We start from the raw sequence: 18,625 nt of genomic DNA on the forward strand, positions 1-18,625 counted from the left end.
ATACATTTGGCAATATAGTTTGTGCGTGTGTAAAATATAACTAATTTTTAAATTGAATTCCTGAAATAAATGAACGGTTTGCTGATAATGTAATGTGAGATGCAACTGTACTTCGTTTGACAGCTGTGTTTTTATTATTTTATGTTGGATAGTGTATTTAGCGGAAATGTAATTTATTGGTATTACTTGGTCACGCACTGGATGACGTTTTTTGGTCAGTTCAATCGCATTTTAATATAGTTGTTCTATCCTTCGATGTTGATCCGGAGGGTGGAAACGCTAATGTGTATGAGGGAGGTTGGGTTGAGATTGTGTGGACAGAGAGGGTGGGTGGGGGTCGGAGAGCGCGCAGTCCAGGTTGGCGCAGGCACCGGTCCTGGAGAACAGAGCGTTGAGTGCACGGTGGCAGCATGGCTTCGTCTCACGGAAGAAGCGACCTGCGCTTCGCGGACTGGATGGCAAGTTTACCACAGAGCATGCACACCGTCCCGCTCGCCAACATGGCAATTCCCGGTAGGTTTTTTTAAAATAATTTATTTTATTTACGCCGGCTCCGTTAAATCGCGCGTGGATGCTGTCCATTTGTTTCCAGCAGCGTGCGTCTAATCCTGCGCTTGTAAAACGACAACATTGACTGTATTTTAACACTGTGTCTTTGCAAACTTCTTTCACTTTGCTTTTCATTAAATCCAATTAGGCAGAAATGTGCATGACTTTAATTGTGCATCCCTAGAACAAAGGGTAAGACCTGTTGCGCAACAGGAGATGTGCCATCCATTTGTTTCACTTCAGCTTGCCCGCGATTTGCCTATAAATAGCACAAGGGTGACAGATCGCTTTTATTTATTTATTTATTTATTTATTAGCACCCGATGCAAAACAAATTCAGAATAGCAGCTGTGTTTTGTTTGTAGCGGGGTGGTGCCATGAAGGGGATGGGATGAGTTCAGTCAGTTCACTCAGATGATGATGGTGATAAAGATGATAATAGGAAACAAGATGTTAGACCTTTAACCAATCAGTGCGCATGTCTCTTAAACTTCATTCAAACTGAGGCACAGTGGTTGTAAAACCCAGCGCTACTCAGACCGATGGAGTGGGTTATTAAGAGCCCATTAAACACCTAAATCTGCTGCCCTACGATCAATGATTGCTCCACATAAAAATCGTGCTTGTTTTCTCATTTTTCCAACCCTTACCGTCGTCTTACGGCTTTTTGCTGAACAAGTACGAATGTTTGCTTTTTTAACGATTTACGTGTGAAATCATGTTTTGTTTTTTTTTTACATGCAGATGGATTGTGTCTGTGTCCAATGAGGCGTGGCATTTTTATTTTTCCCAGCAGTGGTCACAACTCTCCAGGATGCCTATAACCACATGCAGGCATACATTTCTTCTTGGATTTAACCTGCCACCAGCTGAGGACAGAGCCATCATTTACATGCATGCTTCACATGCAGCTGAATCACAATTTCACATACCAAAGCAGTGTGAGAACATGTTCTGTCTCATTTAATTAGGTGTCATTACTTCTCTGCAGCTCTGCTGCCCTTTGCCTGTCCTCCATTTGGATACGGGTTCTGAAAAGGCTCACTTAGTCTGGGTTTTTGCGTCTGTTTGCACACACTTGGCATCATGTTTGCCGAGATAATTCTCGAAATCCCCAGGAAGAGAGCTTATTTTAGCAGGAACCACGTGTTGTTTGTAATTTCTTTAAAAAACCTCATCTGACATCACCGTCTTTGGTTTCATCTTTGAATAAATAAGCCTTTACTGAAGCTAAATTAGAACTAGGAAAATAATCTTTTGACCTCAGATTTGAATGATATCTTTGCAGGATACGGTGATGCAGATTTAACTATACCACTAGGGGTGTCTACTGATTCAATTTACCACAGCTTGGATGATCCAGGTCAAAACCGTTCTTCTGCCAAGAAGCTCAAAGATGAGGCTGTCTGCGTTCCCAGCATTTCACATCTGTACACTTGTAAATGCCTTCTGTGTAATGTGAAAATTGTTGCTTTTGAGATATTATGCTGCAGAAAGGATTTTTGCAGAGGAGGGAAAATGCTCAGTGTGGCTTTATAACACAATAGATTCTCAGAGATGCATCAGAGGTTGACTGACATGATGCAACAACTGTCAAATGATAGGTTACATCTGCTTATATCTGCTGGTTCTGCTTCATCCGACTTGGATCATTCTGTCTAACACTGAAAACAGATCTAATGCTGTGCTTCTTGTTGGTTTGTTTGAGTATTAATAAAAATAATTAATCTGGAAATGGCACACTCAAAAGATTAAGAGGTTAATAATAGGAAAACGGAAAATCATTTCAGCCGATAATTAAGCCCGAGGTGGTGGCAGTGGTGAAGCAGCAGCTAATCTCAAAGTGACCTAGCTCTATGCTTTATGCTGCAATTTAGCATTTTATATAAGCAGGTATTTAAAGTCACCTGAATGAAATGCAAAAATATTTAAACAAAACATACTATGATGAAGCATATCATTACGACCACGAAACACATCTACCTGGTTATCTGAACCAGCATTAACTTCTTAAACAATTACAGCTACAGTTGCAGGATTGCCATTTCTACATATGAGCATCAACAATCCCTTATCATCATTGTCCTTCCTTGGACCACTCTTCATAGATTCTAACTGCTGCAGACCAAAAACACCTCAAAGGAGCTGTAGGTTTCAAGACACTCTGACCCAGACATCTAATTTAGCCCTGCTGAAGCTCACTCAAGTCCTTACGCTTGCCCACTTTTCCTACTTCTAACACTTCAACTTTGTGGACAGAATGTTTACTTGCTACTTAATATACTCTACCCACTTCTAGGTGGAATCAAAAGTGGCTATAATGTTATACCCAGTCGTTTCTGCCTTATAGAAACAGATCAGTTGTTGCTCAACAATGTGCAATTGTTGATTTTTACCCTGGTTTACAGTTTTAAGGGCAATGACAGATTGGACTGCTGGAGCTATGGGTTGGAGACAAACAGCCATTCAACACTCCCCTCATTTTTCCCAGTTTGCTTATATTCTCCCAGAACAATCAGTGAAAATCCTTGCCTTCTTGCAATATAATAGATCAGTCTATATTACAAAGGAGCAGATTTTGTTGCACAGTGAATTGGTAGAACTGAACTTTTCTTTTAAGTCTACATCTCTGTCTCTTTTTAGAAACTGTCTGACTGGGGTCCACTTGACTTTTTCCTCCTTTAGACAAGCAAGCTTTTTTTCAGTTTATCTAAAATAAAAATCTAAAAATATACACGTAGGTCAGGACGTCATTCATTGTTTCATATATCAGTTATATCCTAACCCATTTTTTGTAACCTAGCATTTGCCAGATTATCTGTGTTATTCTCTGTTGATGTCTTTGTTCACATAGACTGTATTTAATTATAGCCAAATTCCAGACATGGCTGATCTCATTCACGTATTTTCATGATTTTTGGGATCAGAAAACAAATGAAGCTGTACCCATACCCGTCGTCTTTTGCTTATCCAGGAATGGGTCGCGGAGGCAGCAGTCTCAACAGAGACACCCAGACTTCCCTCTCCACAGACACCTCCTCCAGCTCCTCTGGGGGGAGCCCAAGGTGTTCCTAGGCCATGCGGGAGACATAGTCCCTCCCACATGTACTAGGGCGTCGCCTGGGCCTCCTCCCAATGGGACGTCCTTTAAACACCTCTCGAGGGAGGTGTTCAGGGGGCATTCAAATTAATTGCCCGAGCCACCTCAGTTGACTCCTCCCAATGTGAAGGAGTCCTAAAAGGATAGAAAAGTTAGAAGTGAAATAATGCATTGAGGTGCTGCTTTAGCTCTCATTGCTGCTGTATATGCCGCCCAATATCAACAAAATCGGAGTGCAAAAAAAACCCCCAACATCTATTTTATTATCAATTTGCTTTTTTAGTTAAAGCATGAGCCTTTATTTTAAAGTAACGAGAGAGGCACTTATCATCAACATCAGGGTCTCATTTATTAACGTGGCATGTGCACTAAATGGGGTTTGAAACTGGCATATGTCACTTTCAAAGCAAAGGCTGTGAGCTTAAAAAAAACTTGAATGGTTTGCACTGGTGAGCCATAACTATACACAAGGACCTTTCAGATAAATTAAAAAGGCCAATACAGCGAGCTAAATCATAATCCACACAATATTTAATTAAATCACATTCCTCTCCTCGATGATCACAAGGGTGATGTGTACCACGGATTAACACAAAAATTATGACAAGGTCTGACGCAATTATACTGATTGCTGTAAACATTTAAATACGGTGGTAACACTCTTGTGTAATGCTGTGCAATGGCTGCATTGGTACTGCGGGAAGGCCTTGCTAATGGGAGAATCAGGAGGGAACACATTTAAGGGATCACTGAGGTTTCCAGGCCCGTGATGATGACTGGCTAATATGCAGATTTAGACCCCACAGAGCACTGTTCTTGGATCTATGTGCTGAACTTTCTCCAGTATTGGAGAGAGCGACCTACCGGAACCACTCCATCCCTGTTCGATTATAGGTGTTGAAAACAGGCTCTTACCAGCACATATTAGCTGACAGACAGCTAATATGTTGGATGGCATTGCTAATATGACATCAGATTTCCCAACACTGTGGCTACCAAACATGATATGTTTTCAACTCTCCACCTCCCTCACCAGCACCTTAATTTCTGCAATGTTGAATTTGTTTTTCTTTGCGCTTTTCTCCGTGTATACTGTTGTTATCATGAAATATTGATTCGCTGGTTCATTCAACTACACATTGACATTCATGAGGTGCTTTGCACTAAGCATTTATGGTTGAATGTAGGCATGTAGAGGGCTGAACATGAGGTAGAACCTTATACGCAAATGTTGAGCTGCAGCTGTGATTTATAAAAGAGAAATTGCTTGCTGGTGTGTGTGCGTATTGTTTTATAAGTCTGGATTTTCTTTGGCATGTGCCATTTCTGTACATACACTTTTAGTATAGATCCTACACAATGTTTTATAAATGAGACCCCAGGTCCCTACAAAGATTGCCTGTGTGTGTATAACAACTGAACCGTGGCTGTGTCCAAAGACACCAGTAACTTCCAAGCACTACTTTTGTCTGGGTACATATTTTGTTCACTCTCAGATTTTGCAAAGCTTTTACCTGCTGGTTCACATATTTTATAAGAACAGCCCTTTAGAAATGCCAGAGCAATAACTTACCGATGTTTCACTTCTTCCATTAAACTCAGCTCATGCTCTCTCCTCCTTCATTTCATTTCACAGGCATGTCTTTATTTCTCTTTATTTATATAGTGAGATTTATTTTGTAAGTTGACTGACAGGAAGTGGGTTGAAGGTAGAGAGGGGAAGACATGCAGCAAAGGTCAACAGGATGGGACTGTAGTTTCCGTAAATGGGTTGCATGCCTCACCCCTGTGCCACCGCCGCACCCAGTTCCCAGGCTCGTTCTTCTTGTCCCTATCATCGGTTTATCTTTATTTTTGTCAGGTGTATTGAAAAATGCACATGCATGCATCCGGTTCTTTGGAATAAAATCACTCGTGGTCTGATCGTCAGTACCATGAAAAGATTTAAAACTTTCTTTTTTTTTTTACTTTGCCAAACAACCCACAGAGGGGTAGCGGTCTGTCGCCTGGGGGTTCAGGACCCCTGTGCTAGAGAATGTGGACCTTTATTTTGACTCTGAAACTTCCACGAGGCAGCCAAAATTTCCAAATCCTGCATGTTCCATGCATTTTCCAGGTTGAATGGAAAAAAAAGACAAAACAGGGGATCTTTCCTGCACATTTAGCCTTCTTGTTTTCTACCGAGGTCGCCTCATCTGTTCCAATTCAGTAAAATATCTCCAAAATAAAAATGACTACAACTGCAAAAGAACAATATGGCAATGGACCGAATGACCAGCACTTTGGTCTCTTTTGTAGCAGCCCAAATAAAAAGCTGATATACTGCTATACCAACTACAACTTCTTTTAAATATCTTCCTACTTCTCTGCTGACTCTGACTTCATTTTTTTACACCTTACTGATACTGAAAATTGGTAAATCACGTTTTTTCCTGTAGTAACAACTTATACCACAATGAAGGGTATTGTTGATACTGCAGTATGGCAGTACTCAGATATGGTGCTTTCAATGACTGGAAAAAGATTAGATTTCCCTGACGGGCCAGTCCCTGATCAGAACTGGTCAGGCATAGAATTGTCCGATTCCTGTCATTAGCTGATTTCTGAGAGCATTTTATAGTTATACTAAAAAAACCTCTAAGATGTAAAGAACACAAATTAATAAAAAAAATGTTTTCAAAAAATTATTAATTTAGTTCTATTAGAAAAAAGCTTGGGAAATCTTTTTTCTGTAATTTCCAGAACATGCATTGGACAGTCCATAAATAGTCTATTAATTTTATCCATAGAATCAGGTCCAACTATTTCAAAATAGGATTTGCAGAGCCCAAAGATGGCAGTGACTCATTTGTCACCTGGAGGAGAGCTGATTCAGTGCTGTTGTGAAACTTGATTGAAAATGGGAAAAAAAATAGGAGCTGCTGAAGAACAGCTTTTTCAAGGCACATACATGAAAAGAAACTATTTTGAGATTGGAAATTTTGCGTAGCGTCTAATTGAGATTCAGCCTTTTGATGTTAGGGCAGCAGGGTCCATTTGTATTAACCAGTAATTTGTTATTTACATAAATCTGGTTCTACTGACCTTTAAATATAAATAAATAAACTAAATGCTGTGACTCACGACCTGCTACGGCAGCATTGGTTTTGTTTTATTTCAAATATAACATCTTTATTCTGCTACTTTGCTTTTTCTCCCATCCGACTTGATGTGTTTTGTCGAACATGCAACCTTTGTCCAACCCTTAATTATGCATGGAACCATGCCTCCTCTGGTTTTAAGGAGTTTTTAAGACTGGATGGCTGTATGAGGAAAAGAACATCTAGTGGTGGGTGATAAGAGATGGGGTGCATTAAGCTGAAAAATAGCCAGAAAGGAAAAATGACTTTTCATTTTCTTTTCCCCTAAGACTGCTCAGTAGGGGCCTGGGTATGCTATTTTTCAACAGTTATTACTGGACTTCCTAGGTTAATGCTGCACACTCTGACTGCACATTATCTGGTGAAGTCAGTCAAGAATGGTGTGCCAAAGATGTTATGAATTAGTGTCCCTGGACTCACCTGCAGTGATAGAAGGAAAATGTGATACACTTTCACAGATTATATTTTAGATTATACAAAATAGCCATTGTTTGCTTTGATTACTGCTTTTGCTTTCTTGGCATTCTCTCCTCTTCATGAGGTGGTCACCTGAAATAGTTTTCTAAAGAGTCTTGAAAGAACTTCCCAGAGATTCATTGAGAGATGGAAAAAGGTTAATATTTCAGTCATCACAGCAAAGGATGGCTACTATAAAGTAAATTCAAAGTCATGTTACAAGTTTTTATTTGCTACATAATTCCATATGTGTTCAATTCATAGTTTTGATGGTTTCAGTGAGAATCTACATACAATGTAAATGGTCATAAACAAAACCATTAAATGAGAAAGAGGTTCTAAAACCTTTGACTGGTAGCGAATTAATCTTTAGTGCTTTCCACTGATTCTGTATCAAAATATCAGTGGCTGGGCCATTCCAAAATGTAAATATTGCTTCCAGTCAGAAGAGAAATGTTTTTAAAAATAAATTACTTAAAAAGCTGAATTTGCCAGTTGTATGAATGACTTAGGAATAAATGTATATGCCTTGAACACAGAAATTGCATAATGAAAAAAATTAAACATGATTAGGCTGAAGCAGGAGTTGGTGTAGTAATCAGACTGTAAACAATTGGCTGAAATCAATGGGATTTACATGCAGAAAAGCCAAACAAACCACAGCTGTCATCGGATGAAAGTGGCATTTCTAGATGAATCCTATATCTGCTTTAGCCAGGAAGATGATGCTGGAGCCGTCTCAATAAAACTATCACAACCAGAGACAGAGAACCCAAATTCAGCTAAACACAAAGTGATAAGTTAAAGGTTTATTCAGAAACTCAGGATCAGAGAGCAGGAGAACAGCAGTCAGCTTCCAGGAACCACTGAGAACAGAGAGACTAGTTAGTGGCTGAATAAAACTCAGGATTTGCAAGGAGTTAGATAAAGCCACTAACCTTCTCAGTCTGGGAATGAGGCACAGAATCCAGAGGAGGAAGTGATCCAGACAGTTAATGAGGAAGTGTCCAACAGACTGAAGTCGGATTGCCGACTGATCCAAATCCTCCGGGGAATCAGCTGAAACTGTGACAGGAACACAGAGAGCTGTGATTGTCCTCTTGACAGTAATTCTTGGTGGACTTGAGAGCCAGACGGGCTCAGGCTGAATAAACCAGTGGCTAGGTTGAGGCGTAAATCCAGGGACAGAAACAGGGTCGAATTCCAGGGCTAGAGGCGTCAGACAAGGGGCAGGCAGAGGCATAAAACCAGAGTCCAGAAATCCAATCCGTCAGACAAGGGGCAGGCAAGAAGGCAAAATCTGTGAGGCAAGGCAAGGTCAGAGAACAAGATCAGTCAGGAAGGAACGCTGGATAACTACTCACAAATGTTTTCAAAAATCTGGCACCGTCTGCCTGTCAGATGGCTGTATATAACTACAGTTCCACAGGTGTGTGGCAGGACGGTGATTGCGCAGCAGCAGACAGGTGAAGCAGATGAGTTGATTGTATGAGTGAGAGCAGAGTAGGCAGACGGGCCAGAATCATAACAAAAACATATCAATATGTCCCCAGTACAGTAAATGTAGTTGTTTACATTGACATTTTAGACACTTTTCTCATGTCATCAATCCAATGCAGCTTTGGTAGCAAGTCATTTTTTAAGATGATAATGCATTTTGATAGTAACTTTTGTTCAGGGACTGTAGATCAACCCACCAGTAATCAACCCAGAGCTCTCAACTGCTATGTAAGAAAGATGGAAACTGAGTACAGGCCTCCAATAATTCAGCTGTTAGAAAAGCCAGAATAGCTGAATTGGTGGTATGTTTTTTTGTGGTCCATGAGTTGCATTTTCTTGAAATGAAAAGAGGTGTTATTATTTACAACAGTCATTTAAGTCACTTGGCATGTGTAAAAAAAGCAGAACGTTCAGCTGTTAGACAACAGTGTTACATCTATGATTAAAAAAAGGCTAAAAAGTAAAACAACTGATTGAACATCTTGCAAAATATTCATTGAAATATTTTTGTATCTGTAGCATATGCAGTCACCATTTCTGATTTAAAGGAAGAATTAGCCTTAATCCAATTTCCAAGGGTTATCCTTACACCTACAACTACCCTTCCTCATACACCTTGTTTCTCTATTGAGGTACTGGTTAACATTTCCCAGTACCACTGAAATGCAATCATCTTTTAAGAATAATCAAAAACCCGGATTTCGACTATGTAATTAATTAATCTGCTTGATGTGCCATGTTAGCAGTTATTGGTCCTGCAGTAGCAATAGTTTTTTATGCTTTTTAAATAGAAGCAAAAGATAATTTCAAAAGTTCCCAAATAAAAACTCTATCTTCTTTAATGTATTTAATATAAATAATTAATGAAATACAGTAATTTCAATATAGAAGACCTTAAGTACATTTTGCTGCAAACATTCTTAAAATATAGTCATATTCAACAAAATTAGAATATTATTGAAAAATTCATTTATTTCAGTAACTCAACTTACTAAGTGAAACACAATATATAGATTAATTACACACAGACTGATGTTATCAAGCGTTTATTTCTGTCAATTATGATGATTTTCGGCTTACGGATTAAGAAAACACATCATTTTAAAACTAGGGTATTACATTAGGCCAATGCAAAAACATTTTAATACAGAAACATGGGTTTAATGAAAACTAATACCTGCTTATTTTCAAAAGGTACTTTCAATCTGATAAATGAGCCTCATTGGAACGCACATTTAAATGTATTGAATATGACTATATATTGTTGTCAGTCTGAAAGCAAACATGTCAAAAATGTTATTTTTGCTATTTTTCTATTAACATTAGTTCCAAATCATGCTACCACATATCAGCCTTTTGTTTCAATGACACAGGAAGAAAAGAACCCTCCCACATTGACTTTGTACACACTCCAGCATACACAGTTTGACAGTACCCAGTCGTGATACAGGACTTTGAGAATTAGACACCATTCATCTTAGTATAGGCACAGTATTCTGAATGGGAGCACATCAAAAGCAAAATTTAAAAGACACAACAGGTCAATGTTCTTGAAAATCACCACTTTTTACTCAGGTTTAGACTCACAGAAGGTTTTTTTTTTTTTTCTCTTGCTCTCGGTGGAAGACACACGCGTTTTCTCTCCTCCCTCACTGCTGATCCCTGCTTCTGCTTTTGTTTGTATTTTTCTCAGAGCCTCGCTTTGCATATACTCCAAACTTGTAAACTATGGATTTGGCCAGCTAGACTCTCAACGCAATTAATCAAATTTGTTCTACGGGAAGACAGGTTGAAGGAGACCCTCCTGTCCAGATGGGACGTTCTTCTCTGGATACACAATGGATTCCTGGCAGCAGTGGAAGATTGTGTGCCTGACTACGATATCGGTCGCGGACGTAGAAAATGTGTACATATTAGGACTTTTGAGAACATGATTTCTGCTTTTTGGAGTTGGTGGTTACCTGGCTTATCGAGTGATTCGCAAAACGTGGGCGGCTGTTCAAAGCATTCCAAAGCTGCCTGCGATGTTGGATGGAGTCTGTAGGGCGATCAAAATTCAGACTGGAACGTTAAGAGAGCAGAATCGCAAGTTGGACACGATTCTTGAACAGAATCGCAGCCTGGCAGCGGTTGGACACAGAAGTTAAAGGATATAATCTTGGAGAAGTTGTTGGAGAAGTTGTTGTTATGTTGTTATGTTAACTGAGAAATTGTTTGCATTTTCAAGTATATTTTATGTTCCTGGCCCCTGCAATATTGTTGTTTATGAGAGCTAAAAAGCCACTTAGCCCTCCCCTGACTTCACAAAAACAATTAGAAACCCCTTAGAAACAGGATTGAGGGCTAAGAATAAGGGTCAAGAAGGGAAATGGGTCCAGCCCTAATGCATTTCTCAAGGACTACTCAACATATAGCACAACCGATGGTCTGGATATTTTCAACTCCAAAATACTACTACACAAAAAGCTTGGAAAATCTGAACATCACTCTGTGAGGAATAATTGTAGCTTGTAAATGTTGACTCTTTAAAATTGCACCAATCTACTTTTCTTTCTGGTACATTTTTTTCAGCGAAGCTAAAGGAAATAATTTATATTGATTTTCATATAGGTTCCTTTTGCTTCTCCCTATAGCTGCAAGTCAGTTTATCAGAAGGACACATAACTTTAATACTACTTACAACATTTACCAGAAATCGGGATCATATGTGTGCCCACTAAACTAACGAATAGAATAGATGTAGGATGGAAAGTGCAGCACTCAGTGAATAGCAAATTAAAAATGACATGGAAAATCTCGACAGAGAAATTGTGAAGAAGGGAGGATTAGGGACCTGTAGGTTATATTAATCTGTTTTGTAACATTTTCCTGCACTGCATTCTGTGACTCTCCATTCCCTTCTCAGTTTCCCTTCTTCTCTCCTGTCCTCGGCATCCAAAAATAGATCTATAAAGGATCCATGGTGAGCTGAAATGCTGTTTTTCTCTAAAAAAATCCAGATTTGGACCAGCAGTGGTCCTTACTGAATTCTCCGCTCTCATGCAGGGAGAATGACTCAGTTAATGCTGGTCAATTCTCAAGGGCAACAGTCACTATCAACACCACCATCTTCAACAGCCTTGTCATAATGACCATCAAGAACTGCCACTCTTTTTCTCAGCTTGTTTCAGGTTTGTTTTTCTATTTTTTGTCTTTGGCTCTTTTGCCCCTATTTACCTTCCCAGTGTGAACACAAGATCTTCAAGTTTGGACCTGACCTGATTGCGTAGCTGACTGTCAGAAGAAAATACTTCCCACTGCTCTCATTCTGCCCTGCTGTCGGACTGTAATAAAATCTATCGAGGGTTAAAAAATACAGATTTCTGTTTATCCTTTTTTATTTTGTGACCTTTATGTGTGCAACAACATGTCTGTCAACTGAATTCAATTCAATTCAAATTCTGAAGAAGCCTCTGACTGAAGACACTCTGTTGTTGTAGGACAGTCTCATGAAGAAGATGCTCAGGGTTCTCATTAATGTTCTTCATTTTATGAAGAATCCGTCTTTCCACAATGATCTCCAGAGGTTCCAGAGGAGTCCCCAGAACAGAGCCAGCCTCCTTTGTCAGCTTGTTGAGCTTTTTTAAGTCCCTGGCTCTGATGCTGCTTCCACAGCAGTTGATGGCAGAAGAGATCACACTCTCCACAAAATAAGAGTAATACCTTTAATCAGCTTGATGATTTATTTATAGCATATGTTATGATGTTATGATCATTTTCAAATCAGGCACATTAGCTCACTGTAGCCCTTTTAAATCCATGCCTTGCAAAAGTGAGTTGTCATGTTGCATCTAATAATATAATAATAACATAATTGTAAGTTGGAAGGAAAATAATACATGGTTTTTGAAATGTTTTGCTATTAAAATAACCTTTTTATTCAGTCTTCTGACCTCTGATACCAGTAAATAAGACCTAGTTACCATCAGAAGTCTCCTAATTTGTAAGTCCCCTTATGTAACTCTCAGTATAAATTCAACGGTTCTTTTGGGGCCTCAGAGGTCTTTTGGAGAATTGGAACAATGGTGAAAATTAAGACCAAGAAGCAGATCAGATATGTCTGCGATAAAGAACCTACAAGACATGGCCGTCCACCTAATCTTCACTGTCTTGGCTTTTCCTGTGAAGCCATTTCTCTTTGCGTTGTAGCATAACCCACGTACTTTCCGTCATACATATTTAGAGCAATGTTTCTTAGCAATGCACAAACAAGCCTTATTATTTAGCCTTAGGAGCTTGGCTTTAAAATAAATCCCATATGATTCATCTTGCTGAAAAGTCTTCAGGGACCAATAATAAAAATTTTCATATGCTATATATTTTTGTTTGCAGTATGCCATCACCAAGGACTTGTACTGGTTATTCAGTCCTCCTAATTACTTCTTCAACCAAACTAATGCCTGAATATTTGACTTTAAATAGCAATTATGTAACAAAACTTTGCTTTTTATCCAGAATGATCAGGTTTGGAACCTGCAATGGAGATAGTTTCTATTTACAATGTTAGATTATTCAAAGTTTTTTGTTTTTTTTTCCATTTTAAATAATGTGGCAGAAAAAAAAGAGTAACATCTGTTTTGTAAGTGGCTACCAGCTGTGATGTGGGTACACATTTTCCAAAGTCCTCTTCTAATTAGTAAATTGACACCTGCTTTCCTGGAGGCTGCAGGTTCCAGTGTAGCTGAGCACAGATAGCCAGAGAGAAAAATATACAAACCAAATATAGAACCAGAAATAAGACACACAGCCGAGTCAGAACTGAGGCCTCATCACCCTTCAGTGCCAATAAATTAGTTTTTTGCATATATGCTTTGTTAGTTTTTTTCTTATCTTTGTGTGAATTTCTTGAAAAGTTATTTGTTTTTCTTCCATACCTCTGACTCACTGAGGGGCAGATGCACAAAGCTTTTCGCATCTGCCAAATGTTAGCAAACTTTATCTCGCAAGTGCCACCATTTCTAAAAAACACAAAGGTAGATTAAAAATAGCAAGAATGGCTCCTTTTACGCTGTTGCAGTTTCCAAACATTTAAATGAGTCATTAAGTTAAAACCTGCTCTTGTTTATGCATATTTATGGGGAATTCAGCCAGAGAAAGTAACTCATCGTTCTCGAAAACAAAACAGTTTGCCTTATGCAGACTGTGTGGAGAAAATGAAATTTGAAAAAAAGCTGCTGGTTATTTTTACATAACTAAAACTCCTTCCATTATGAGTAACTCTTTCAGTCGCACCAACAGCTTTTGTGCTGAGATGTTACCTTCAGCTGAGCTTAGTAATAGGACTGTGGGAGCTGCATTTGCTGTTTGGACCAACAGCATGATTACAGAACCCTAAATTAGGCCCTCTCTTGTCCAGTTCTTTGGATTTTGTTCTGAGAAAACTGACTTGTCCAAGTTGTCAAGTTGACAATTTTTAAATATCTCCATAAAACTATTGTTAGGTCTTAGAAACTCTATTATTCTATAGTCATGAAGCCCTGTCTTTAAACTACTGAGAGAGCAACATACTTTTGATAAAAGTTAAACCTTTAATCTGCTTTGATAACATTGAGAACATTTATTTCTTATCCTGAAAACTTTCCCCCATTTTCCCTGAAGTAATAGTGTGTAAAATTATTCCTAGTGTCTTTGTTTTATCTTTGCGTTTACTTTTACTTGATTAAATATTTAGGAAGTACACCTTTGTCTGATTCATAATGAATATAATCGTTGCTTACATGTAATAAATTTGACCGATGGAATAAATGTCCTTTGCTTTTTTAGAAAATGTAATGAAGCTAATTATTAACTGGGAATGAAATAATACATCTTTCAGACAGGATTTTGATACTTTATGTGATTTATGTGATTTACTTTATGTGTGAGTATTACCGATTATTTATGTGGTCTGATATAGATTATTGACGTCTAGTATCTGGTATGTCATTTGCTTCCTGTTTCTATTTTGTCATATGTAAAAAAGAAATCAATTTGTAAAGATTTTTGAATGATCATGTGTTAAAAACAAAACATTCTGAGCCACAACATGAGAATAAAAATAAAACATAAAAAAACTCAGCTGTGCAGCTGTTGCAGCTGGTTAAGGTCACGGTGTGTTACACTGTGACCCTAATGGTGCGGCTCAGCCAGCAGTGATGCAGTTAGCTCCACCGCCCCAGGATTCAGCTGTCCGCCCTGTTTATGGTCATTCTCTGTGCCGGCTGTGAAGACCTGGCTCTTTTGCGTGTAGATAGTTGAAGGTCAGTTCAGGCTACATGCCAGTTTGTTGATGGAAGGGGGGAGAGAGAACAGGATTCGGTAATATGTACAATTTGCACGTACACATTTACCTTGTCAAGCAGGCATTGAAGGTCACAACCTTTACATTTAACTACTGGAATTAACTTTTGATCTCTTTTAAACAACTCCTAAAATGTCACAAAGGATAAATGAAACTCCTGGCATAATGCACCAATTTGTAAAGAAGTATTTCAAGGACAGCATTACTCACAGTTTATGACGTTTCTCTTGAACTTGGAAACATGACTTGTTAAATATTTAACAACATTAATCATTCCAGAAAAAGTTTCACATATCACAGAAGAATATCTAGGAAGTACAATCCTTCATGCAATAAATAATCAGGAAAGCACAATAGAACTGCTTTTATGAAGTTATGCTATGTAACATCAGTTAAACATTTTCAGATGCATTCAGCCTTCTGTTTGTCAAAAGCTTTACATTATTTATTTGCTGGAGAATAAGATACCCAGGAACCGTTTTTTCTTTTACTTTATGACTTACAGAATTGTTGTAAAGGCTGCTGACTTGGCAGTTGCCCAGCATACAAGCACTGACCTCATCCATAAGGAGGGTACTACACAAAATGTCATTGCTAAAGAAGCTGGCTGTTCTGAAGAGAGACACCAGAGCCAACAAGACCACTAATTAAAGCAACCAGGGTTTTCCTAATACCTTAGCAAAACCACACTCTGATCGCTTTCATGCCATGTGTCATTGATGCAGAAATTAATGCAGAATGAGCTCCAACCATGTATTAAATGTGTAAACTATAAAGTATATGGACATACTTTTCAGTAGGCTGAGATTTCTGTAAAAAAACAAATATTTTGTTTGGTCTTATGTAACATTTTCTATGCAACATCTAAACATTGTTTCAAAATAACAAATTTGATCAAAATGAACAGAAAGAAAATGTATATATATATATATATCTGTGAGTCTATATGATATTCAGATTTCACTTTTAACTTTGTAGTGATAATTTTTTTAGATTAACCTCTGGTAGTAATAACTAGTCCTCTAGTATTTGGACACTAATACATGTATGTAGTTACATTTCAGCTCTAAAATATATTAATGTAAATGCTAAATTCAGTTTGCATTAAATTTGTTACTTTTTTGGCTTTTACTCTACACTAGTGACTCAGTGTGATTTGGAACAGTGATTAACTTAGACATTATTAAATATTGGAGTTCTTATACATTTAAATCTCCTTTTTTGGTTTTGTCATGTGTTTTGGACCATTGTTGACCTGTATTGTTGAATCAACTTAGCAATGCTTGGATAAAATGGATGAGGCAGAATATCTCTGGAACCATCAGAATGATTTTTATTAGACTACGTTTTGAGTTCTTAGTCAACAGTAAAAATGCATTGTCAGTGAAAGTTGTTCTTGCCACATATTTACGTCACCAGCATGCTTCGAGTTATAATTGGATTTTTGAGATAGGAAGCTATTCCAAATACCAACTTTTTTTTTCTTCCACTGTTTTACGTTCAAACTGCTGTCAGTTTCAAAATTTGTCTGGGTTCCTAAGGTGCTGTTTGCCATTTTTAAAATCTACTCTGATGATTCCCTCCTTGAGGATACTGAATAGTCTGATCTATTGTGGGCAACCTCCTATTCCTCCTCATGTAGTTTGCATATTTATGTACAGTCACATTCACAGTCTACAAACAGTCCTCATGACTCTGAATATCATTAATTTTGGCTTTTTTAAATTACCTTTTTTTGCAGGGGGAAATAATTATATAAAAACTACAGCAATAGTTTTCATAATGAGAGTTCGGTGAACAGGTTTAAAATTATTGTGGATCTTAAAACTATTAACAAGTTTCTTGGTGCATATTTGAATACTCTTTTTGGTAGAATTGGTAGAATTACTTTTAATTGGTTGGCTTCCTGGTATGGACTTGACTTTCAAGAATAGCCAACAGGTGTTTGACAGTTTTGTGGTCAAGGCTCTACGAAGAGACTCTGAGAAGTTTAATATCAGCCAGTTTTCCATTCATGGGATATGGAAGAGTGGCAGGAAGAGCACCATTGCTAAAAGAAAGCACTAAGAAGTTTAGCCATCTAGGGGACAAAGCAAACATGTGGAAGAGGGTGCTAAATACCTAAATTAAACTTTTGAAACATGGTGGCAACATCATGCTGAGAGGGTCCTTTTCTTCAGCAGGGACAAGAAAGCACAGTTGATGGCAAAACGGATGAAGGAAAATACATTGCAATTCTGTGACAACACCTGTTTGAGGCTGCTAAAAACTATGCTTCCTTACAGGACAATGAAGCATCTTCATGTGTTAGAATCTTCCGGTCAAAGTCCAAATCTGTATCCAACTGAGTATATATGGCAAGACTTGAGAATTGATGTACACCTTTGCACTCCATCTAATCTGATTGAGTTTGAGCTCTTCCTAATAGAAGAATAGGCAAACATTTTGAGCTCTACAAGACTGAGGTTGATAGAGATACTCCTAAGGAACTTCCTGCTATATTTGCAGCAAAAGGTTGTCCAACAAACTGAAAAATCAATGGGCTAAATAAAGTACATGTGCATGGCACACTATTTACAACTTTTTTTGTAAAAAAAAAAAAAAGAAAACCATTTAATGTTCTCTCTACACTTCACAATTAGCATTTTGTGTTGACACTGTAACTTTCACATCTACAATTCTATGTTTTTATATCAGAACCAGGACGACAGGAAACAAAGAGCTTAATTTATACCATTAAAATGTATTATTTGTTTACTATTAAACACTGTAGATTTTATCTACCTTACCTTCAAAATGAAATAACTCTTGTGGTAGCACATAAATTTAAACTGAATTATCACACAGGGCTACAAACAACTTACAAGTAAGCCATGCAAATAGAAAAAAAAACTTAAACAAAAAATGTTGGGAAATATGATAAATGAAATATATTATTGTAACTTTCAAAAGATTATTTTTCATCTGAAGTTTTTAGATTTCATTGTTTAGGACTTTTCTGTTACTGGTGCTAGTATTCAGCTACTTGCTGTCATGGCATCCTCCTGTTTTCCTTTACTGACCCCTTTCTCTACAGATGAATTTCACCATAAATAAAACCAGACAGTACCTTCATGCAGACTCATGCTTGTGTCCTCTTTCAGGTTCTCACGATTCCTTCAGCTTCTATATTGATGAGGCATCTCCAGTGGGTCCTGAGCAGCCAGAGACTGTGCAGAACTTTGTGTCTGTTTTTGGTACGGTAGCCAAGAAGCTAATGAGAAAGTGGTTGGCCACGCAGACTATGAACTTCACTAGCCAGCTGGAGGCCGGGATCCGTTTCTTTGACCTGCGCATCTCCACCAAGCCCCGTGACCCTGACAACGAGCTGTACTTCGCCCACGGGCTCTTCAGCGCCACGGTCAGTGAAAAAGCACACAGCTCTGATGGTTTTTGATGCAATGACTTTTTAGTGTTGCTTGTGGTTGCTAAGTGATCTTATTTCATTTCCTTGCATTTGGTAGTTTATTTAACTGTATGCTTGAGTGAAGACTGAGAGCCTAATCGGCAAGGTACTTCAAG

The 18,625-nt window shown here is 38.2% G+C and overlaps 1 protein-coding gene across 1 annotated transcript in view; it reads left to right on the top strand.

The window, feature by feature from the left end:
* Positions 1-327: 327 nt before the first annotated feature.
* The window catches only part of plcxd3 (phosphatidylinositol-specific phospholipase C, X domain containing 3), a 30,149-nt gene continuing 11,851 nt past the window's right edge, over positions 328-18,625 (top strand). The window contains exons 1-2 of the mRNA XM_047380272.1: positions 328-513; positions 18,208-18,464. Coding sequence (XP_047236228.1) covers positions 411-513; positions 18,208-18,464 — 360 coding nt within the window. The 5' untranslated portion in view covers positions 328-410. The remainder of the gene's footprint in view (positions 514-18,207; positions 18,465-18,625) is intronic.

The sequence above is a fragment of the Girardinichthys multiradiatus genome, chromosome 12 (assembly GCF_021462225.1).
Source record: "Girardinichthys multiradiatus isolate DD_20200921_A chromosome 12, DD_fGirMul_XY1, whole genome shotgun sequence".
Lineage (NCBI taxonomy): Eukaryota > Metazoa > Chordata > Actinopteri > Cyprinodontiformes > Goodeidae > Girardinichthys > Girardinichthys multiradiatus.